This window comes from Epinephelus moara, chromosome 2 (assembly GCF_006386435.1).
Source record: "Epinephelus moara isolate mb chromosome 2, YSFRI_EMoa_1.0, whole genome shotgun sequence".
NCBI classification, from domain to species: domain Eukaryota; kingdom Metazoa; phylum Chordata; class Actinopteri; order Perciformes; family Serranidae; genus Epinephelus; species Epinephelus moara.
The window spans coordinates 34377517-34401425 of NC_065507.1; the positions used below are offsets into that span (position 1 = coordinate 34377517).

A 23909-nucleotide genomic window follows, 5' to 3' on the forward strand; every position below is an offset into this window, starting at 1 on the left:
ATATATATATATATATATATATATATATATATATATATATACATATATATATATATATCAAAAAAGTTTTGTGACCACCCTGTGAAGCTTTGGGGACCCCTAGTGGGAGTCAGGACAACCAGGTTGGGAACCAGTGATCAAAATCAGCCGTAATCTCTACAATATTTATTTCTTAGACTGCAGACAGTGTAGTCAGTCATCATTATACATCAAACATCAAAATGTCACCTAAGAAACTGAACTCTAGAAAGGTTTTCTCAGATCATCACAAAACAATAAGCATCACTTTACATTTATTAATAAAGTGCCCCACTGCACAGAAAGGGGACCCTATTGACATTTAGATATCATATAAAAAAAAAAAAACCCAAACAGCAGAGAAGTTCATAAACACACACTGATATGAATTTAAGAGGAGATCTTACAACAGCAATTTCATGACGATATCTAACAACGTTCCACTTAGTGCAGTTCATATGTACAGGCAGTGGAAGAGGCTCGAAAGTCTGACGTAAACACTGACAGTCAAATGTGATGAAGTTATTTCTATCCCTGAGATTTCCAAACAAGCATGGTAAGTAGGCTTGGTAGGTATCTATCTTTGTATCTTCCTGACATTTCACCTGGGTATATGGTAAATGATGGTATTTGTGTAAACAAAACAAAACAAAACAAAAAATCCTCATAAAAAACTTAAAGGCTTAGCTGCTGGTAATGGAAGTCACTGTAGCATATATGTCATTGTCTAGCCTACAATGCTGTGTCTCTGATATGCAGTTACCCTACTTAGAAAAGCTGGAAGAAGATAAAGTTATATGTGGCAATACTCCCACACAGGGGCAGAGGCAGCTTTCTTTCTTACTAGTCCTGTAGTGTTATCCCCACCACTCACAGTCTCCATCTTTCTCTGCTCAGCTGCCAGTTCCACCAGTAGAGACCAACCTCTGGTGGCGCGTGCTGTGCACTACAATAATCACCACAATACAGCGTCTCCATATCAGTTTAATTGAAAGAGGAGTGTCTGTATTTTTGAAGGTACTGAAAATCTCATACCATTAAGATTTATACCCTAGAATACCTTGATACCACCCAAGCCCTAATGAAAAGTTTAATTCCAGGCTGACACCTATAATCTTTAAGACAAAGATTCAAACTGAAACCCCCAAATGTGCTGTTTCCTTAGAAATTATGGACATTTTGAGAACTTGTGCATTTGTTAAACATCAAGCAATGAACATGTCGTACCAAAGTGAAAGTCACATAAAGTGAAACCTTACTGGTTTGTACCACTGCTTTGCTATGACAAAATAGTCCAGACAGCTAAACACCGAAAACCGTGCTGCGACATCTATGAGCACAGGTTTCTGTTTAAGCTGCCTTGTCATCTCACTTTCTAGACAGAATGATGAAGAATGACTTCCTCACCAAGTGGTATTCTTTACAACCGTGACATCGTCTTGAAATGTCACTGACAATCTCATAAAAAGTCTCCCACAATGTGCAAAATAATACATTATCTCACCTTTGGATAAAAAAACTCACAACTGCAATTTTGACAATTTCATACTTCAGCAGCGTCTTCAAGTTGAAATTGTCACACGGTGTCAGCTTTAGGACACTTTCTACATCATCAAAATTTGTTAAAACCCCTACAGTTTAAACATAACCTATCCTCCTGGTTTATGCAGCAAGCAAACTCTTTTGTACTGCAACAACATCTACTGCATACTCACTATACTGCTTCTACTTTAAATGGTCACAGAAAATATATCATGTGGTCAATGTGTAAATAAATAGGGGTTATCAAAAGCCCACGTTCATGATAGATGTATAAACATAAAAATACGTATCACATCCTGACACCTAGCCAATTTCAGTATCTTAAGTATTCTTTAGATATTATGCCAAACATGCGGAACAGTTCCATATCTGTTTGCATTTTAGTACTCTAGCGTTTCAACCATAGAAAAAGAATGAGAGTAGAACAGACAATGAACTTGACGATTGTTGTCAGTTGTTATGGTGACAACATCTGTCAGTAGGGCCATAAATTGTCACACTCACTAGTTTGAGGACGCCGTTTTGGCCCATTCTTACAACTATTTTCCTTATTAAACAGAAAAATACAACTGTACATCAATCTAGGTGTCTCTCTTTCACTGAACTAAGGCTAACGTTAGCTTAACTGCCTTGTTAACGCATTGTGAAACACACTTCATTCAAACTTGACAGAAACTAACTAAAAGTCACTAAACTGTCTCAGTTAGTCTTGTTAGTCATCTAGTAAGTTAGTTCACTGTTCCAGCAAACACCAACTCTGGTTTGGTTGAAAAAAAATAAAAACTTAAAATAAGTATGTTTTCTTATGTATGTTTTCATGATTTAGGGAAATTCATTGGCATCTAGTGGAGAAGACTGCAACCAGCTTAGAGTTCTCCATTGTGCTAAGCGTGAACTCACAGTTAAGATTCCTTCAGTTTTCATTGTTCAGAAAGTTTTTACTGGGAACTGAATTAACTGTAGAGGTCTCTTCTTCTCCAAAACAAACAAACCAGGTGATTAAAACTGGTAAAAAACAATACAAAGCAGTTTCATGTTACAAATCAGTGTTTCTCCAATGCTTTTTGGCACACTGTAGATGTGCCACTATCCTCGCACCTTTTCCCTGATAAGTGAAGATCCAGACTTTCAAGAAGTTTTTACCAGGAGCCAAATTATCCGCAGAGGTCGCTTCCTCTTCAAAACAAACAGACCCAGTGACTTAAACCGATAAAAACAATGAGTGAAAAAGTTCTACATTTAAAAAAAAAAAAATCTGTTTCTTCGATACTCTTGTCACAGATGGGCTGCTTACTACAGTGGCTGACGTGAAAAGGCACATGGCCCTGTCTAGAGCCAGTGTTTGGTTTCTCTGTTCTGGGCCACTGTAGAAACATGGCAGTGCAACATGGACTTCAAGTATAAATGGCTCATTCAAAGGTAACAAGGTAGCCCATCTCTCGCCCAGTGTCAGCTGGGATAGGCTCTAGCTCCCCCCGTGGCCCTTAACAGGATAAGCAGTATGGGTAATGAATGAAATGAATAAAATGAATGAATGAATGCTTATTTGAAAAGGTACTACTCCACTGCTCATCTGGTTGTTAGCCCATAAACCTCACCTCAGTGATTTCAGGACTTGGCGCCGGTCGTTTTGTATATACAGAAGCCTACCAAAATGGCTGCATTGTCAACGCTCTGACCATCCTGCTATGTTGATTTTAATGGAAATGTCTGTTCTACTCTTATTCTATTTGGTTTTAACCATTAACAAAACAATTATTTGGATAAGTCCTTAATGGTTCGACACATTCAATGATTCCCATAATCTGTACCACCATGAGTTTCCCAGTCATCTCCCAGTGTCTAGTGTTACATCACCCAGTGCTCACTTCCTCTCTTTTTTTGTGCTGTGTCAGAGGAGAGGTCCTTCAGAAAGATGTCAAAAATAGGGAATAGTTTATTTTCACTATTTAATTTTCTATAGAAGTGGGACCAATGTAGGTATGAGTCATAAGAGTTATTCTTCTGATCATATATTTCACTTCCTTCATGGTTATCTCCTCAACTGTAGTTGATTATTATAGAAATAGAACCAAAATCTTTTTAGGCAGAGATCTCTGAAGCAAAATCTTATCAAATGGGAGTCTGCAGCCTAATGTGTATCAATTTAGGGTTCCTTAACACAAAAAAGGTTGAGAACCACTGTATTAGACAAAAAAAACAAAACAAAACAAAATTGCTCCTTAAACCACTCCAAAAACAACAACTTTCAAGCAAAGGGACCAAAAACATGTGGTTGTGAATCCCACATTGATGAATGACTAGAAGAAGAGATGAACTTTGATGAGGATAGTACTTTACTCTCCCATCCCATTGTTTTTCATCCCTCCATTAGGACAGGAAGGTCATGACTTGTGGATACACCATGGGATAGTGGTGATGTTATTTCCCTCAGGAAACCCCTTTGTCAAGGTCTCCGTCGCCATGCCAGCAGCAGATCACACCACTCGCTGCCGGAGAGTCTCCTCCTGGATGCTTCTACTGCCTGTTACGTCGCAGTTTCCTGGCAGCAAGGGAGAGAGCTCTGAAAACAGATCAATAATTTTACATGTTGAATTATTATTGGGGGTTTTGTGTACAGATGTATGAAGTCAGTTCAGGTTTATTAACGTGGCCTGAAGACTTTATGATCTGTACAGCCTCTGTCTTCAGGGAAATTTGTAGCTGGAGCATAAAGACTGGAAACAGGGGAAAACAGCTTGCCTGGCTCAGTCTAATGTTGACAAACATTGTCTACCAGCACGTCTAACGCTCACTTAAAAAACAACAACAACAACAACAACAACAACAACAACAACAAAAGTGTAAAAATGACAACTCTTTTTTTCCCCCCACTGTAACGTGAGAGTGATATCGACCTATTTATCTAACTTTGTAAGAGAGTGGAAAAGCTCGTTTTCGTGACTCTTTGAAAACCTACAAATAAAAGAGAACAATCAAGTATTTTTTAAGGATATAAGATCATTTCTTTTTCCAAAAATCTAAATAATCTCCACTCCCCACTGGGAGCAGAACCCTCAAAGTCAAACACTGAAAGTAAAACTTAATTCTATCATATGTTGTGCTGTCAAACAGTACTGTTTGCATTCTGGAAAATGACAAGCATGCTCAGGAAACAGGTTCTGTTGGGTTGAGGTAATTGCCACTGTTGCTCTTTGTTGGCTGCCTACACCTTATCCTCCCCCTTTGACTCTCTGTTTCCTGTCTTTTCTCATCCTTCCCTTCAAATTTCCTGCAAACAAAAAGTTGTAAAACTACAAGGAGACACAAGATTAGCATATGTCTTTATGCACACTTGAACTCATACTAGTTTTTTAAGGTGGCACAGTTTAAAAGTAATAAACTACAGATGGTTACAACCTCTTATACAGACTTTAGACCATCTGTGAGATTAATAAAAAGATAGATTTATGGCTGGAATGAATTGATAATAATAAAGCTAACAATACATTAAAAGGACATAAATTTCATACCCATTAAATTGATGTCAAGTTAATATACACAAAATCAAGTTCATAGTTTAAATTGCACGATAATATTAAGTAAACCAAATATGTATCTCGTTTCATGTTTTGAAAACCTTAAATCACTTTAAAGGACGTGTATATGAAAAGACAATATAATGTTATCAAAACAGAACTATGCCAAACCTTTTTTCTCAATTTAAAATGTGATTTTTAATCCCTCATAAAATACTCTCTGTGCTCACCTTTCATCTCAATTTCAATCTTGCTGTCCTTATCTGCGGCTGATTTCGGACGGTTGCAGCTGTTCTTTGCTGCTCCAGCGTTGGCTGCTGTGGAGCTGGCGGCAGAGTCAGCTGCTTTCGGCTTGACTTGATCCTGTTTCCCTGCAGCACCGGAAGATTTATTCGCATCCACACTGTCCATCTTCACCAGGCAGAGGGTCTGGAGCAGACCCATGGCATCAAAGTTTTCTCCAGAGCAATCGCCACGTCTCCTCAACAACTCCAACACCTACAGTCACAAAACATATGGAATTAACAGATTTTTTTTTTTAAAAAAAGGGATGGCTGAAAATAATTCTGTATGTTTTAAACTACTAAAACTTAAATTTGTACATTACTACTATTTACACTATTGTGTTATAGTGTATGCCCCACTTTTTTGGTTGTCTGAGTTTCACATTGAGAGACACAGTATGTAGCCTAGCAAAAAAATAAGACTAAAACTAAGTGACATAATTGTAGGTCCTAGAAAAAAAGAAGAAGAGAATTATCTTTCACCTGATCAGAGGTGGGTTGTGTCTGAAATCAGTCCCAGTATCCTCATTCACTCCTTCCCAAATAATTGATTCAAACTCAGTAGTTCACTCTATAGTGACAAGTTAACAGATTCATAAAACTAGTAGTTTTGATCTTTGATTATGATTGGTTGAGCTGCGTTCAAAGCCATTGTAAAATACTCTATATACGCACACAGCTATGACCACATGACTACAGTATTACTGCGCCAATTAACTGCTATTTAAAATGGAGGATTTTGTTGTGAATTTTGATCTTCTTGGTGAGTTAAGCATGGAGAAGTGGCTGACGAGATGGACAGTAATAAGACAGGAGATGCACTGAAATTAACGAAAGAAATTAACAAGCTGGAAATGTAAAGAAATGAAGCTGGGACTGTTAAACAGACAATGTGTTTTGTTTGACGTTGGAGCAGTGAGTAAAGTTCGCAGACAAGGACGCAACAAAACATCCCGTCACCAAGCATTTACAAAGGCAGACTTTCAGAAAATCAAGCACACTCAGGCACTGAATCCAAACATACCTGAGGGTCTTATTAACAAAGTTTGGTTCGATGTGCAGCTGCAAATAAGATGCAGAGCCAAGGAGGGCAACTGCCGACTGAAGCCTGAATTATTCACATCTGCCTGGATGAGAATGGTCAAAAATTTGTAACGCTGTCATTCAATGAATGCACACAAAACCCACAAAGATGTCAGTGAAAGAAACAGAGATTTGGGTTTGAGCAGCCAGGGAACCCACTGTGTCCTGTTGCTTTGTTAAAGAAATTCCTCTCACTGCGGCTGCCCTATCCACTGGCCTTCTGTGTCCATCAAAGCGGACAAATGACACCAATGATCTAGGGTAAGTTAACAATGTAATTTTAGGTAGAGCCCATGGGAGTGAATTTTTTTAGCTCCATATTGCAACAGGAACTCCGCTCTGCGTTGTGCCTAACAACACTTAGTTCTTTTAAATCACTGTAAACCAGGGCCTCTTGTGGCTTATTGCTTAATTCTGACACTTATGAATCATCATTTTGTTTCATTACTGACAACTATAGAGACACACAACTGTTGGTTTTCATTTATAGAATGTGACACACGTGGGGATTTTTCGGCATCGTTTGCTTCGATGTGGGAATATTTGACAGCACTCTGCAGAGCATAAATTTCTCCCAAACTCAAATAAAATGGCATACACTAAATATAGTACAGCGTATAATAAATCGGGAGTGATTTCGAAAACAGCCCTGGGGACAAACACAGAATACACACTAACACACCTTGATGTATTTGTAGGACTTCAATTCGCTGAGGTTCTCCTCCAGAAACAGGATATACAGAGAGAGATCGTCCAATTGGCCACCAGGGGTGGGCAGCACGCTCACAGTGGGCAGTGACTGGTAGGTTTCCAGGAAGCGGGCGTATCCATGGCAGAAGAGGGGACGGAGACTGGCATAGATCACCACAGGAATCAGTGCTATGAACAGGACCAAGTTGACCATGCTGGAAACAAACAGTTTAAGAAACAGACTGAAGTTTGATATGCAGAGAGGAAGTATGGCCAGAACTCCTCATAAAATGTAGTGATTTAAACTGAATCAAAACATTTTTGTGAGAAAACATATGAAGTTTCTCTGGAAGATGTTACAAAGTCACATGACAAAAACCAAGGAATTAACTGGAAAAGGGAACCATTATAAAGGTGGACACAATCTGTACAGACAAATACCTCAGCAAAGAGAAGACTCCCACAGCGATGAGCTTACACTGCACTTTGTCAGGGACGCCTGGGTCAGAGGCAAGCAGGCCAACACGCAGTGTGCAGCCAAACTCATCTGTGACGGAGGCCAAGCGGAGGTAGTAGCCCAGGTAGATGCAGGCACAAAGGAGGGTGATGAGAGTCAGGCCGCGACACAGCAGGTAGTAAAATAGCATCGACCGTGAGCAGCGCTTGGTCATCAGAAACTTCTCCACCAGCGGGTAATTGAAACAGCCCTCGGTGGGGTCGCTGGGTCATAAGAATAGAGGAGCAGAGAAAGAACACTGAAGAATTAAAAAGTGATTTCACTGGTTAACTTAATAACTATGGCAAGATCAAGAGATCACTTGATATTTAGTCGGCATTAAGTAGGAATAATCCTGGTCCGTCTGTTAGAAAATGCTACATGTAGCATCTTTAAAATGAGGCACAAGTAAATATTTCATCCTCCCCAGAAGTCCCTGTCTCTGAAACTCATCAGCATATTTATCAACTTGGATTTTAAATGGTAGTTCCCTGTTGTATTGTATTTTAAATGTAGCAGTGAGATAAATCATTTTCTCATTTCTAAATCAAAGTTAGAGAAAACTGAGCTTGTGTTTAAGTTTAAGTTTATTTACTTTATTAATCCCCCTGAGGAGAAATTCAATGTTTTAACTCTTGCTTGTCAATTACACACAGGTCTGAAAGACACACACATGCACAAACAGGACCTATACATGCACAAAGTGGAGAGATGTCAGAGTGAGGGGGCTGCCCTTGGTGAGGCGCCCCGGGCAGTTGGGGGGTTCGGTGCCTTGCTCAAGGGCGCCTCGGCAGTGCCCAGGAGGTGAACTGGCACCTCTCCAGCCACCAGTCCACGCTCCATATTTTGGTCCGGACGGGGACTTGAGCAGGCGACCCTCCGGTTCCCAATCCAAGTCCCTATGGACTGAGCTACTGCCGCCCCAACAAATTATAGGTTCTCATAATTAACAATGAACTGAAAGGCCTGCATAGCGATACAGCCACACATTATTAAACACACACTCCACAGGCATTTGTGGATAAGCAAACTGCTAGCACTTACTAACTTAACTTGCTCATTAGACATTCCAGCCATCAACGGGCTGCATACGTCCACTGCCAATAGACCAGACAGGCATATACGGGTACTTTGTGGGGGGATAGAAAACCGAAGATCCTACTGATGTCAATGCAATTTGACGTGTGTTTGGATTACAATTTTGACACGTGTGTGTATTTTTTTCTTGTTAAACAAACGTTTGTTTTGTCTAATAATTATTTTTGGCCTAATGTAATGAATGTATTTCTCTTGGGGTTTTTATGAACTCCTTTTAAACAAAAGCCAAAACAATGTATATTCAACATTTTTCAAAAACATTCTGTTAATTCCAAACCATTTCCAGGCCTGGAGAAGAGTTTTTATAATAATATAACTTTTCTAGGTATGTGATGACCGTGGGAACGCTGTAAGGGCACTTGGACAGTACAGACCTCTGCCACGGCAAAATGCCCTATGATGCAATGTTGACTAAACTATCAATAATTCATGTATCTGCCCCATGAATCAGATCTACTCCAATTTTAATGTGTTCTTCCTTGGTCCATCCTTCACACTTCCACCAAGGTTCATGAAAATCAGGCCTGTAGTATTTCTGCTATCCTGCCTGTAACCTCCTTGGTGGAGGTAACAAATCAAATGTTCTAGTAGCACCCTCCTACAAATGGGCTGACCTGTGTTACTACAGACAGAAAGTGAGGATTACTTAAGATTTTTGATGTTAGCTGAGTTTTATGTCCACACTTTAATCTCTGAGGCTCTCTTAAGTAAAAAAAAATGTACGAGCCCAAATGCAAAGTATCACTCCTTATTTATTTAGGGAAAACAATTCAAAGTTGTAAAACAACCTCTGTATCAGAGAGAGAGAGAGAGAGAGAGAGAGAGAGAGAGAGAGAGAGAGAGAGAGAGAGAGAGAGAGACAGACAAACAGACAGTTATATAAATAATCAAATAAAATAAGAGCATTCACTGATGCAATCACTCTGTGCTCAGGGAATTAAAGACTGTTTCAGCTGGTTCTTGGAACCCTACATTAACCGCCAGATGGGAGCATCTCAAACTCTGAGTGTAATGGATGTGAGGTATCTGTAATTATATATTTACCTTTCCTGTGTACAGCACTGTATAATATATTGCAGAGTTGTTTCTGTGATTCGCCAATCACCTTCCGTGCGATGTTAATAATCTTGGAGAGCTTGTTTTTGCTCTTTGCACTCAAGTTGTTCACCGGACCGTGCTGTTCATTTTTTTTAAGTGGGGAAAAGACACCAGCGAATCTCCAAAATAATGTCACTGTGTGAACCTGGAAACTTTTGTAAAAGTTCACCAGTGTGTAGAAGGTCAGTAACAATCCCAGTGTCCTGTCACAAGATTCAAATAATCAGTGCTATTTACACTGTGCCAGCTGTGTATAAAATAAGCAGGATATTTGAGAGCTATGAATGTGTGCTTTTGTCAGAAAGTTGGGGCCAGAATTGAGTTAGAGATAATTGCTGGTAATAAGCTGGTTTTGAGAATCAGCATAGCAAGGGACCACACGTCATATATTTCACAACTGCACTGACCGGTTTCTTTCTGCGATGCAAAATCTGAAGCAAACTAACAGCAACCAGTTTTCTCTGCAAATCTGAGTGGACTTCAGATGTCCTACCGTACCTGTCTGGGGTGAGCAGTCCTGAGGTGGCCATGCGTTTGGCCAGAGTCACAGCGCGGTTATAACAACGGTCCAACTCCTCCATGATGAAGCCGAGGTCTGACTGCAGGAGGGGTGCAGCAGAAAACCTCCAGAACAACGCTGGGGTGTACATCAACACAGCCACCAGCAACAGAATGTAGGGAAAGAACTGCAGAGAAGAGACGCGATGGTAGATCAAATTATAAGCAATAACATTCCTACTTATACGGTTGACATGAGAGATGCGAACACAACCAGACAAAAATCCAACTCTCCATCAAAGCCAAGTAATCACTGTTCATGCACACAATCTTTACTGCAGTGATGATCACTGTTTCCCTTTGGTTTTACAATGATTTTTAAGATGAGAAATTTGGTTCAGCTGTTGGGCAGTGTTTTACTTCAGTTTGACTGTTTCCAACATGGGAGCTGGGTCACAAGCTTTCTCATTTAACAGGTAACAATACACTATAATATGTTTCTGAAAACATTCGAGCTGAAAATAAGCAATGCAGTAACAGAATTTTGATTCATATTTGATATGTCTCATTTAGTGCTATATGAATATAGAGACAGTTTCAGATAATATGACATAAAGCTCTTTTTGTAATCAAAGTTACCACAGCTTTAAGTTTTGGAGGTTGATATAGGAATACAAAATATAAAATATATAAAATAAAATATAGGAAACACCTTGTAAGGGTGATACAGTGATTTGAAAGGAAGCACATTATTTCAGTATCATACGTGAAAGGACAAAGTTTAACACTCTGCAGTGTAGCTGGACAGTAGTTCAAGCTGTAAATGATGTGTCACTTTACTGCATGTCACTACAGAACATTTTTATGTAGTATTAGCAAGGCCATTCTAATGTCAGCACATTTTCATGAACAAAATTTTAAAACTTTTCCATGACATTTTAAGGATCAGTACTAAAATTCCCATGCCAACTGACTGTGTATAACATGAATATTGTTCCATTTAAAAAATGCAGTAAAATTTAACAGTAGTGTGGCATAGCATAGGTATAGAAACTTTGGAATTCATGACCCAACACGTTAAATCACACTGTCACAACATTATTGTTCTCTTTTTCCAACATATCAGATTCAAACTCTTCTTAAATAGAATTCCATATTATTGGCAGACATGGACGGAGAGACAGAACGTGGGAAGAAAATGAAGAAATGAACATAATGGCAGGCACGGCGCCAGGATTTTTTCTCTCCTGGGGCTAAGGGGGAGCTTGACCGATATGTGGGGATGCTAAGAAAATAATTGATTTTCATGACTTAAATCAGAGGGAGTGGTGTCTGTGTCAGCAGTGCAGCTAACGGGGGCTGTAGAGCAGCTAGCAGCGATGGACTGCTCTGGAGCTCCTTCAGGTCCCCGGCTCACGAGTTCCTCTGTCAGATTCATTTTTCGAAACTCCCTCTTGTTCTTTGTCCCACTGGGAGACTGAGACTGGGTCTTGGTCTTCATTTTCTACCTGCACTCTTTTTTTCTTGATCACAAAACTATCCATTGCAACGGACTGTAGGCTAGCTAGCCTTAGCCTTAGCCTAACGCGCGAGTATAAACCAAAGACTCCCCCCTCCTCTCCCCTCTTACACACACATACACTCTCACACACACACAGGTTATGGTACACCAATCAATAGGGTACAGGCGCAGCACAAACATGCAAGTGGGGATTGCATTGGAACAGAATGGCTACTTGTGAACTTCTTAATGTTTTTTAACTTAAAAATATATATTATAAAATATAAAATAAAATGCTTGAGGGGCTTAACTGGGGCTACACAGATTTTTGACAGGGCTACAGCACCCCCTAGCCCCGGTGTAGCGCCGTCCCTGCATGATGGTAAACAAAACTTGATGCACTGATGCGTATTAAAGCTACATTTACATCAACAGATAGAGATAGAAATTTGCCAATATGTAACAGTGAGTGGAAGATTATCCACGTAGATTACTGCAACAATTAATGTCATTACATGCAACAAAGATTTCAGGACTTTTCCAAAACTTTCAATGATTACAATAATACTTATTCCATGACTTTCCTGAGAAATTAGATTGTGAAATTCCATGGCTTTTTCAGATTTTCTTTGACTGTGGGAACCCTACGTCAGTGCTGCTGCTAATACAGTAAGATCAGTTTTGGAATGTAGGGAGACACACACCCATGAATGCACTCTTAGCTTCTCCCTAGCCAACAAAATCTTCATAAATATATTCTCAACCACACCCTCAAATCACAAAACAAGAACTGCACGTGCAAGATTGAAATTTTACCTATTGCACTACTTTCAGTTAAATACATCGTGCAAGGAAACGCCACATTATAGAGAAAACTCACATTATAATGATTTTAAACAAAACAACGTTGTAACTTACTGCTGTGTTTAAAAAAATCCTGTACTCTCGGTTTTAACCAGGTTAAACAACTGGTTCTTGTTAAACGCTAAGTTTTTTTGTTTTTGAAAGAAAATTTAAGGTGGCCTTTTATGAACCCATGCAGCATGGCATATTTTTTTAATACCTGTACTATTACTTCATGACATGATGACTCATATTTTAATGAGTCTGTCTGTTCCAGCAGCCTACACCTGCCTTACTGTTCTGCTAGAAGGTGCTTTAAAGCATTTTTACATGTGTGTGGACTTGTTTTAATCATCAAACAAATGCCTAAAAATTTCACATTTGAATAGCCTTAGCAACTGTAACCCTGTATATGTGTGTAGGTGTGTGTGTACCTTGTGCAGCCACAGAGGTAGAGTGTGTGTATGTACAGATGCCCAGCAATACGAGTCGACATAAGCAGCCTGCCTCCAGGAGAAGTTAGAAGGAGCAAAACAGCTGATCTGAGTACCTGAGCGAAACACATAGACAGAAAAAGACACGCAAAAACTTGAGAGTAAGTTACTGGAGTAAGAGTGAAAACTTTATTTTTACTATTCTAACTTAAAAAAATGAAAAATAAGTTAGGTGGTTCATTAGCAGTAGCCCGGTCCTTTGGGACTTAGTATGGGAACCAGAGGGTCACCGATTCAAGTCCCTATACAAAGCAAATATGGATTGGGGACTGGTAGCTGGAGAGGTACCAGTTCATGCTCCTGGGCACTACTGAGGTGACCTTGAGCAAGGCACAGAACCCCCAACTGCTCGGGGCAACTGTACAAGGGCAGCCCCCCTTGCTCTGAAATTTCTCCATTAATGCATGTATGTAGGTCCTGTGTGTGCATGTGTGTGTATTTTGGGTCTGTGTGTGTGTAATCTGTAAAAAAAACCTGAACCTTTTAAAAGGTATGCAAAAGGTTCAAATTTCATGTAACGATGGATTTACCTTTTTTTCCCCTCAAGATACCTTATGTATTCATATCATTTCTTCAGTGTGTGCTGCTTTGTGGCTGTTAACATTGCAGATCTCTCTATAATTCCCCTCTTCATTGTTAGCTGATGTGTTCTGTGCTTGACATTTCAGGTCTGTGGTTTAATCTAGAGCACATCAAGCTGCCCTGACTAATTATGCTGAATCCAAATGTCCACACTTCACCACACTTGCAGACTAGCTGACTTTGCAAGCGTGTTCCTGAGAAGTCTGTGAGTCACAAAATGTTGCATAAATACGTAGAAGCATAGGCTGTGCAGTGTGATACTAAATATCTATGCTAGAAATTTGACTGATAAACAACAAAAGAAGGTCTTCCAATGAATGTTATAGCAACCCAGTTAAAAGTCAATATTTTTTAAACATTTCTGTATTTAAATGTGTGCTGCCTACATGTTGTATACAAATTTAATTTGTTCAGTCACAAAAAAACCTATATATGGGATTTATATCTTGTTATCTGCAGGGACAGATGAGCAGACAGTATTCATCAACTTGTGTGAGGAATATGACAACAATGATCATCATGTATAACTTTGGTTGTTGCTTGAACATTTCCAAGGCAACAAGTGAAACAGACTTAAGGACTGTCTGTCAGCAGCTTGCAGTCTCTCACCATCACAGACTTTATGTGATGACGGTGAACATGTCACAGTACGTACGACTGAAGTCTGCGAGGGCTCAGTCCGCAAGTCCAGAGATGGACATTTGGATTCAGCCATGATCAGCCTTCAGTTAGCCTTGGCGTGAACCTGAATCTGCAGTTCAGCTTTATTTCAGCCAGGTTTTTCACACTATCTCCAGCTTTTCATAGTCTCCTTCCTGAGATAACCCTGCAACCTAAAATAGACTGGATCTGGTCTTTAAACAATTTTTGTGGTCTTGACTCTAGCCCTGGCTCTATATTCTCACTTACCTACTGAGACTTCTTGAGCGAAGGCTAGAGAGATAAGGAGGAGGGGCAGGCCCACTGCGACACAGGTCACCATCTTGTCCACCGCTAGCTCAGTTCGGACATTGCGGTACTTAGCCTGGTTCGGGTCCTTCAGCAGAAAATCGCTGAACACATACTCTGTAGCCACATGGGCGATGGCCATCTCTCCTCTCTTCTGTTACCTGCAGCACATGATCAGATATTTTGATTAGCTCACGCATTCCTTCTCCCACTCTGTCTTGAGCTGCTTTTGCCTTTTTGCCAGGCAAATGTCATTTGTAGAATGCAAAGCAAGGCATCAGGTAAACAATGTGTGGTTACTTGACAAATAGTCTGGTTAAGTACTGAGTTAATCACAAGATTATCAGTCTGCTGGCTTTTGCTCTTGTGGTTTGGTTTCAAATTTATATAATCATTTACTTGGGGTAAATACTGATGTGTTGCTGGTAATGAAAACCTGGGATAGTGAGTTTCTGATTTATGGTTATCAACCTGATTGTATTATGGTCTTATCTATCATATACCTCTAAATATTCTGCACACTAATTTATTCATTTTAAGGTTATTCATAGGGTCTATGCTATGCCTTACATATGTTAGGATGAAATTTCATTTAGAAGACCGAGATGGATCCAAATCCATCTCGGTCTTCTAAATGAAATTTTATCCTTAACTCTTCATCAGCACAGGCTGTTGTTTGCATGCTTTATAGCTACAAAAAAAGACAATTTTACAAATGTAGTGAACTCAGAGACTCTCTTTGCCATCAAACTGGAATCTGACTTTAGCAAACTTGGAAGGTACAACAGTTAAAATAGAGCATGCCCTAAGACAATGAGGGCATGGATTGATATCATATTTGCCCTTGATAATCTATAATCTTAACTGCTATGCTAAATTCCATGATAGGTAAGTACAAACATTCCCTTATTTACCATTTCTCTCATGCATTATCTTTCCAGGGCCATGTGTATTTTCTCAAAACAAGGTTGCTATTTCTCACTTGACATAAAATTTTGTTTTATTTTTTTCCCCATTTACAGTAAGTGCATAACTTGATACTTAACTAAAACTATTTTTTTGAATTGATAACTATTTTTGATGCAGGTTTTTTTTAAATGTGGTTTCGTCTGTTTATGTTACCTCATATGGTTCATAGCTTTTTACTTGGGTCCTATTCCCAACAAAGTTGAAGCTACACAAAACAATACAAACATTAAAACTTGAATAACCGCATTTAGTGGCCATAACAGACTGGTGGTTGTTTGCCTTATTTAACCGTGAATAATCACTGACCCGCGGTTTTAGTCATCACCACTTGGATGCAGCTCTGGTTGGTATTTCTTGTAGGAATTTCTCGAGGTTAAATGTGGTGAAACATGTGTGTTGATTTATAAAAACCAAGCATGAACAACTCGTGATGGTCTTCCCACAACATCAACAGGCTTCTTTGTTTAACAGGAGCAGGATCTTTGTATTTTGGAGTAAATACTAACCTTTTTTAGTATTTTTTAGAAAAGAAAACTTGATTTGAAAGCTAGATTACCTTTGAGTATCCTGTATTATTAACAAGATGAGTGTGACTAATCAAAAAATGCATGCATAAACAGACTCTACCATAGCTTTTCCGTAACACTGACTTTGCTTAAAAGCGTCTCAGTAACGTTAACTTATCACAGGCCGGTTGTTTTCAGAGATCGAAAGAAACTCCCGCTATTCGGTTTATATTGACGCTAGCTCATTAAAATTCACTGTAAAACGGAAAAAATTAACTTAAACTTACCTTCCGACCTGCTCCCGCTAACTTGCATGTGTCTATTAGCATGTCATGGCTGCAATATCACAACTTCGGCCGCAGCAAATGCAACTTCAAGGTGTTTTCCAGGAGTGGAGCTCAGTAGTGACACAGACTCATTCACTAACACAACCCTGAAAATGAGCCTTCTTCCTGTAAGACAGAAAACTTCTTCCGTCCCTCCTAAAAAAAAAGATGCCTTCAGGTGCAGATTGAGAGCTCTGATTTTCCAGTTGCAATGCTGCCTTCAAATGGAGCTCGTATGTTTGTATTTTAGGGAGTCGATTACACAATACAATGGTGATGAAGTATAATGTACTTCAGTAATTATAGATACAGACTACACTAGCCTTTGAAGGTACAGATAAAAATCCTGCATTAAAAACTGAGGTAAAAATACAGAAGTATCAACAACAACGTGTAGGTTTCTTAAAGTACTCATACAGCAAAATGGCCTTTGTCAGTGTTACTCTACTATACTATTGGACACTTATTGCTAAAATATTAATATGTAGGCAGCACTTCAATGTCGTCATCAGTCAAGGTGGGGCTCATTTAAAGTAATTTACATATTTTTAGTAGATGAATCAGTAACAATGGATCATATTTAATAAACGGATCATGTGTTTTGTATGTACAATCTTGATTTGAAAAGTTACTAGAGCTATTAAAAATGTTTTGGAGTAAAAAGTACGATATATGTATGCTTTTCAAGTACAAAGTAGAGGTGTAAAGTAGTATAAAATGAAAATACTCTCTGTTGCACTGCAGTAGGCCCACAGTACTTCAGTAAATTTACGTCCACTTCACCACTACACAAGAAACTCTTATAGTCATTTTGTCATTATCACGCATGAAATGTTGAAACGCAGTAATTTGCAAATCTAGGAAACCACTATTCTGGAAGAACGAACACGAACAAACCAACATCTTTTCTTTTTGTCAGGGGCATAAAAACAGAGCTCTTGAGAATAAAGCCAAGTTAGTGACAGGCATATTGTGCACTCAGCTTTCAGTGTCAAACGTTCATCTCCAGTGTGACTGTATTGCCTGTCCTGGTTTGTGTTACCAGATTTTCTCTGTTATTGTACGTATGCCCAAATCATTGCAGTTCTATGGTCACTTCCCGGTGCTCTAAAATATTTATCCCATGCTCGTCAAGGCCAAGCTAAAAAACAACAGCCGACAAACGCAGAACAAATCACAGGCAATACAATCACGGTGAAGCTGGCTTCTTCTCTTTGTTATTGTTTGTAGTGATAATAGGTTTTGGTTCCTGTTATTGTCGGGTGGTTTGCAATCCTGCATTTCTTTTATTTTTCCTCAGTATTTTGACAACATTAATCCCCAAATATATGTTTGGCATTCAAGTGGTGCCATCCTCCCTCTGGATCCCTCTCTATTTGCCCTGCAGAACAGCTTTAAGATTTGGTAGAGAAGAATTAACAGTCACTGTGAGCTTTTATTGGGACCAGCATTCAAAAGCAGCGATTCCCAACATGGGATTCAGGACTGCTCCATAGTGTCAGAACTTATTTACAGAGAAAGAGACAGTATAAACGCTGTTCTGTTTTAAAAAAAAGGAGAAACTCGAGTAAATTGGGATTTCTTCTTCTGATGAGCTGAAATTTCCAACAGTCCCTAAAGGCAGCATCCTCATGGGCAGCGTGACTATCTACGCAGCATGCAGTGGACAGTAGTACTGGGGTACAGAACAGACGGGCTCATGCTTCATGTATTAATTTTCCAAATCTGTACATAAAAAAACAAATCACGATAAATACAATTTCATTGTCAGTTTGAATCCAACCTTCACACATAATAATTGTATTTTTTAATGGAGACTGGTGAAAAGTGATTATATACGAGGCCGCTCAGTCTATTTAAGAAACGTCTGAGGAATAAAAACCAAAACCATTTAGATATTTTTGATGTAGCTTCATCGCGTTGGATTCTGGGCATTTCTCGCTCTGCCCTCCCTGGTCCTCCCAACTTCTCGCAGCTGCGTCAAGTTTCTTAAAATATGTACAATATTACCGGAAAAGGAAAGACTGTCTGTCTAAAATAAAGGCGTGGTATGAGTATCATATAGCAAAGGTTCTTCATTGTTTTTCAGTCAGGAGCTTTTGTTAAACACAGAATATGCTGGGCGGGGACAGAAACGTGTTAGAAAGTTATTAGACGTGTTAAAGATATTCACAAGATCTCAACTAGGGTTGGAACAGTTTGGGATTTTCACAGTAGGATAACCTATCAGAATCACAGTTACTAAGTATCACAGCACACTAGGTATATATTTGGTATGAACTTGATGTTTTTTGTGGTTGAAAAGGGGTTTATTATAATTTAAACCTGAAATTGTATTTATTGAACTATGAGGCCTTTTGGGAAAATACTTTATATCATAATGATTTAATTATTGAACCTGAAAACGTTTCACTGACCCCTGACAGAGTGCCACGGACATCTCAGGGTTCCTGCACCCTATTTTGGAAATCACTGTCTTTGGGAAACAAAAATTAAAAATATTAACACTGAACACTATGATGTAATGGAAATGATGTTAAGAAACTCCATAGAACTTAAAGTGGTCGGCTGTATGCTTTACTTTCGGTTGCACGCCTCCTGACTGTTTTATTTTGAAAAGGCGTAGCCGGAAGCCGCGTGCGTTCGTATTGTCAGAATTGACACCGGTAAGATGCTTCACTCCCTCCATTCATTTCATTCGCACACAGTCGCATCCAAGCAGCGAGCCCTCCCCTCCTGTTTCTCTCCGCCTGGAAAGATGGCTGCTCCGGTGGTGGTGAGAAGCTCCGGCCCGGCGCTCTGCCCGAGCTTCGCGGAGGTCTGTTCGTTTCTGGAGCGATACGGAGCGGTGCTGGATCTGCCCGAGATGACTTTCCCGCAGATGGAGAGGTATCTGCGGGACACAACGACAGGTGAGAGATCGGTGGCTAGCGGTGGTGGTGGTGGGGCGAAGAAGTGGTAGAAAGCTGCGACACTTGAAACCGAAGGAGAAGGGGTCCACCAGTACCACCATCACCATCATCATCATCACCACCATCATCATCATCGTGAGGATGATGAGGATGACGAAAAATGTAGAGTGTGTGGCCCGGCAGAGCAGCATTATATCGGGAGTTTAGTCAGCGAGCTTCTGTGCTCTTTCACCAGTTGTAGCACATTTTGGCCCGAGTCAGAGTCAGTTTCCCTTGAAAGAGAAACTGTTTTTTGCCCAAGTTTCTGAGGAAATATTTGGACAGGAGAAAACGTAGACTGCTAACATAAAGCTAGCCCCACTCCAAATTCCACACACTTGGGACTATGTTTGTGCTAAAGTTAGAAGAAACGGATTCAGACGGGAGTAAAAATGTTGGCAAGCTACCCCGAGTAAGTGTAGTTAGAGTCGAGTGGCAGATCGTCGATAATGTTGTCAATGTATTGATTTGTTAACGCTAAACTTGGTGTGGGAGCCATGATGCAGCACTGCCTAGTGACCACACACAGCCAACCAGCTAGCTCCGGAGTGTTGTCAGGTGTAATTTTTCACCGGCCTTGCCTCGCAGGCACTCGGACTGGAATGGCATCCGTGTCCCCTGTGTATATGTGTTGATGTTTTTCCCTTCTCGATGTGCATTTTAGAAGACTGTCAAAGTGCTCGATTAGTGTTAGCTAATAGCATGGGATGTTATTTTTTGGCCATTGGTAGAGTGCCTGTCAAATTTGCACAGGCGCAATGGGGACCCTGGCTGCTGGCTAACCAGCTAGCATCAAGAATTTCGTCAACTTTTAGTCAGAGTACATCACGGACAGTTGATTTGCCGCGTTATCGTCCATCAGACAGAGATGTTTAAGACTCGTAGCTTTCGTGTTAGCTGCTGTGCGAACCGTGTGAGACAGTTTTGCTTGATAGCTAGCTTGTTTTACCTCGAACCGTTAGTTCTGTTGTTTAGTTAGCTTCCATACCGTAACGTTACGTAGAGTGAAGTTAGTCATAACAGCTAATATTCATGCTGTAGTTACGTTATCTACGATATTTCTCTGCCGTTTCAGACTCGGGCATTGACCACCCGTGTTTGTCTTTTCGGGATTAGTAGAAAATTTCAGTTCACGATGTCAGCAAAGAAGGCTGGAATTTCCTATAATTTCATGGGTTCCTTAAAAGTCTCACATTAGATCACACATTACAGCCCCCTTTTCAAAATGTTTCTGTCCAGTCCCAAGGCTGTATTTTTTAGTTATTAGTGTACTTACAAATACACAGAACAGTCTTAACAGTATCATGAAAGACTTAACATAACGCCTGACACAACAATAATTTATTTCAACGTTAATAAAAATAAAATGGATTGAAAGAGTAAAGATGGGGATGGAAAGGTGTGTTTTGCTGAAGTCTAGCATGAATTGTCTGCGATAAAATGCCTCAATCCAGGAATCTGATAAATATCTCATGCAAATGACACAAATATGCACTGGTTACTGATTACTGGCGGCCGATCACTTGATTTAACAACTATGAGATATTGTCATTAACCTAAGCTTGTTGTCTGAGATTTGGAAAACACCATTGATGAATGTCAGTCAGGTTCTAGGAGAATCATAGAATAAGCAATAACATTAAGCCAAACAATGAACTCCTTGAAGATGATCCTGCAATTTTCTTTTTAGATTTCAACAAGGAGTTTGACTGTGGCAGTCACAATTGTGTATTTGATATAATACCTAATTTTAAGCTTGATCTGCACAACTGTGTTTACTTTTACACAACTATACTGTATATGGGAGATAACAGGGAACCTCTTATCCAAGGGGCGGACATTAGAATAGGAAAATAGGTAGAATGTTTTCCTGAAAATCAAACATGTAACTGCGAGACTGCGGGCATTTTTGAAAACCACAGACAAAGTAAACATCTGTTTACCGAGCACAGAGTCAACAACATAAAACATTCATAAGCACCTCACCAGTTATCTTAACAATACTTTTAGTGCATAAAACAGTTTAAATAAATGACCATGTCATAATGCATATTATAAGCAGAAACACTGAGCAGTGTTTATTTAAAAAAATGTTGATACTGTTAGTGTGTCTCTTTTTATTTCAAGGCATTTAAATTGCACTAATAAACTGGCTTATGAGCTCCCAGAGATTACAGTACAACCTTAGCGATTTTAGTATATATGAACTTATTTCACATTCTCGGCTGGAATCATAAATGTCATTTTCCTTTTTACTTTTTCAGCAGTGGTTCACTGATTTTCAACAGCTGCTAAAAAATGAAATAAAAGTGCCAGTGTTTAAATTGAAATCCTATTCATGTGTTTTGTGATATGATTAATTTCCATAGGGAAATTATCTTTCCCCTTTAGCCTCCTAAACAGGGAGGTAAGAGATCGGGGTCAACTACAGAAAAAACTCCTTGACTGGCTTTACATTTGCGCACTTCAGTAGGACAACTGTTTGTTGTGGTCTTGTAGTGACTTGTGAAAAATTAAGATGAACAGTGTTAGGTTTCTGATCATCCTGTGTGCTTTCCAGTTCCTAAACCTCTTGTGGAGCTCCACGTGAAGCTGCTCAGAAAACTGGGGAGATCTGTGACTGCTGACCGCTGGGAAAAATACCTGGCTAAGGTGAGGGCTCCATCTATGTGTGTGTTTGTAATGTGTTTGGCTTTATATTTCAATTGAACTGCACTTGACATAATTAAACATGACTAACTGAAGAGGTCAAGCCATCAGTAAGTTTAGCTGTCTCTGGATGGAGTACTCTCTTACTGCATTTTAACAGACAGTTCTCAGGTTTGCGCTCAAGTTTCTCATCTGTGACCACGCCCCACAGCTAAGATGAACTGTGCAGGAAGTGTTCGTTAGCATGGATGAGATGCAGTTACAGCCCCCTGTCTGTCATCAAGTGCAGGACAATAACAAGGATGTATGTGTACAGAAAGCTCTGACCTTGTGGAGCTTTGAATAGAGTTAACGTCCCACTAACTTTAGAGCCTTACTTGTTTTGTAGTCAGCAGATGAGAAAAGATTAAACCAAACATATCAGCATTGAGACAGTTAACTTGTGCAAACAGGCTTGTATGGAGTGACTATCTAATCATTGTTACCTGTAGGTTTGCCAGGAGTTGAACAGTACCTGGGCATGGGAGCTGGAGCAGAAGGGCTACCAGGAGATGTCCATGGAGTGCAAGTCATGCATCCTCAAAGTATGACATGCCATGTTTTTACTCATTGTTATAAGTATATCTGAAAGACTGAAACATCTGCAGTCAATGCAGCAACCACAATGACTTTGTTTACATGCACAAAATATTCCAGTTTCTGCCCATATTGCAAAAAGGACAGTATTCCTAAAAAGCTGTTTGCATGGCTAATGAAAATGAATATTCTATTTATATTCCTGTTTACATGCAGAAGTGCATACTCCAAGTAACCTGCCCTAACATTTTGTTTATCACGTCAAAATATGTAAAGTGTAGTGGCTTGAGCCACTATATTTTGTGCAATATTGCTTCTTTGTGTCAAAATAGCATTTTTTTTTAAATTCCAACCAGTTGTGGCCTTGTTGGACCATGCAAACACAGTCCCCCCTCTTTCATCTCTTAAACCACCTTATTGGAAAGGACGACATTATGATATTGTGCATATGCAAAAAGCTGTTGATATCCAAATCTTTCATAATGTATAATAGGTGTTTCTTTTTCTGACCAGAAATGTGGGCTTTTCTTTTGGCCATGCATCTTCATCCAGCTTTGCAAGCTGTTGGCAAGTTGGTTTGTGTACACGTATCCGTGACAACGCACAGAGCTGACCGTAAACAGACAAGATGCTGTGTTTTGCAAAGATTTAAATGTTCTGTATACATTTTAAAGAATGCTCATAAAACCAGAATAATACCAGACTATCCCAAATGTCTTTAAAGTAAACTGCTAAATTAGGAAAAAGGTCTACTTTGGAAAATTCTAATGGAGTATGTTGTTTACATGACCCGTATCAAATTCAGGATATTAATAGTGGAATATTGGTGTGCATGTAAATGTTGTCAGTGATCTTTTTAATAGCTGCAATAATGCAACAGCTGTCTGTTTGTCTGTGGACAGATTTTATCAATGCGCCAACATCACAACTGTGCAAAATGCAGTCACAAAACTTTACAATTGTGTAGCTGAGATCACAATAAGGGCAGGGTTTGAAGATGTTTGTGGTCTGCACCAGGCTCACATTCGTTTTAAGTTCGGATTGCCTTTTTGTGGCTTGTTGATGGGGATGCACCAAAATGAAAATTTGTGGCCGAAGCCGAATAACATTAAACGCTTGTCCGAATACCGAGTACTGAATACCAAATGCCGTTTTTTAGTTTTTCATTCGTTTTTGCAGATGAACCCCCTCCAGATTAGTGTTGTCACTGCACCAAAATTGGGACCCACGGTATGATAC

The 23909-nt window shown here is 39.6% G+C and overlaps 2 protein-coding genes across 4 annotated transcripts in view; one reads left to right on the plus strand and one right to left on the minus strand.

The window, feature by feature from the left end:
- Positions 1-157: 157 nt before the first annotated feature.
- Positions 158-16595, minus strand: LOC126407252 (pannexin-1-like). The gene is made up of 8 exons (XM_050072010.1): positions 16456-16595; positions 14655-14854; positions 13104-13219; positions 10326-10513; positions 7577-7855; positions 7128-7350; positions 5309-5576; positions 158-4123 (listed from the first exon to the last, which is right to left on the minus strand). The coding sequence occupies exons 2-8, from the start codon at positions 14833-14835 to the stop codon at positions 4038-4040; spliced, it is 1341 nt and encodes a 446-aa protein (XP_049927967.1). The 5' UTR covers positions 14836-14854; positions 16456-16595; the 3' UTR covers positions 158-4037.
- A 2580-nt stretch (positions 16596-19175) lies between these two features.
- Positions 19176-23909, plus strand: part of rsf1a (remodeling and spacing factor 1a) — a 29841-nt gene continuing 25107 nt past the window's right edge. For all 3 annotated transcript variants that reach the window (XM_050066442.1, XM_050066451.1, XM_050066459.1), the window contains exons 1-3: positions 19176-19406; positions 22006-22097; positions 22586-22678. In XM_050066442.1, coding sequence (XP_049922399.1) covers positions 19253-19406; positions 22006-22097; positions 22586-22678 — 339 coding nt within the window. In that variant the 5' untranslated portion in view covers positions 19176-19252. The remainder of the gene's footprint in view (positions 19407-22005; positions 22098-22585; positions 22679-23909) is intronic.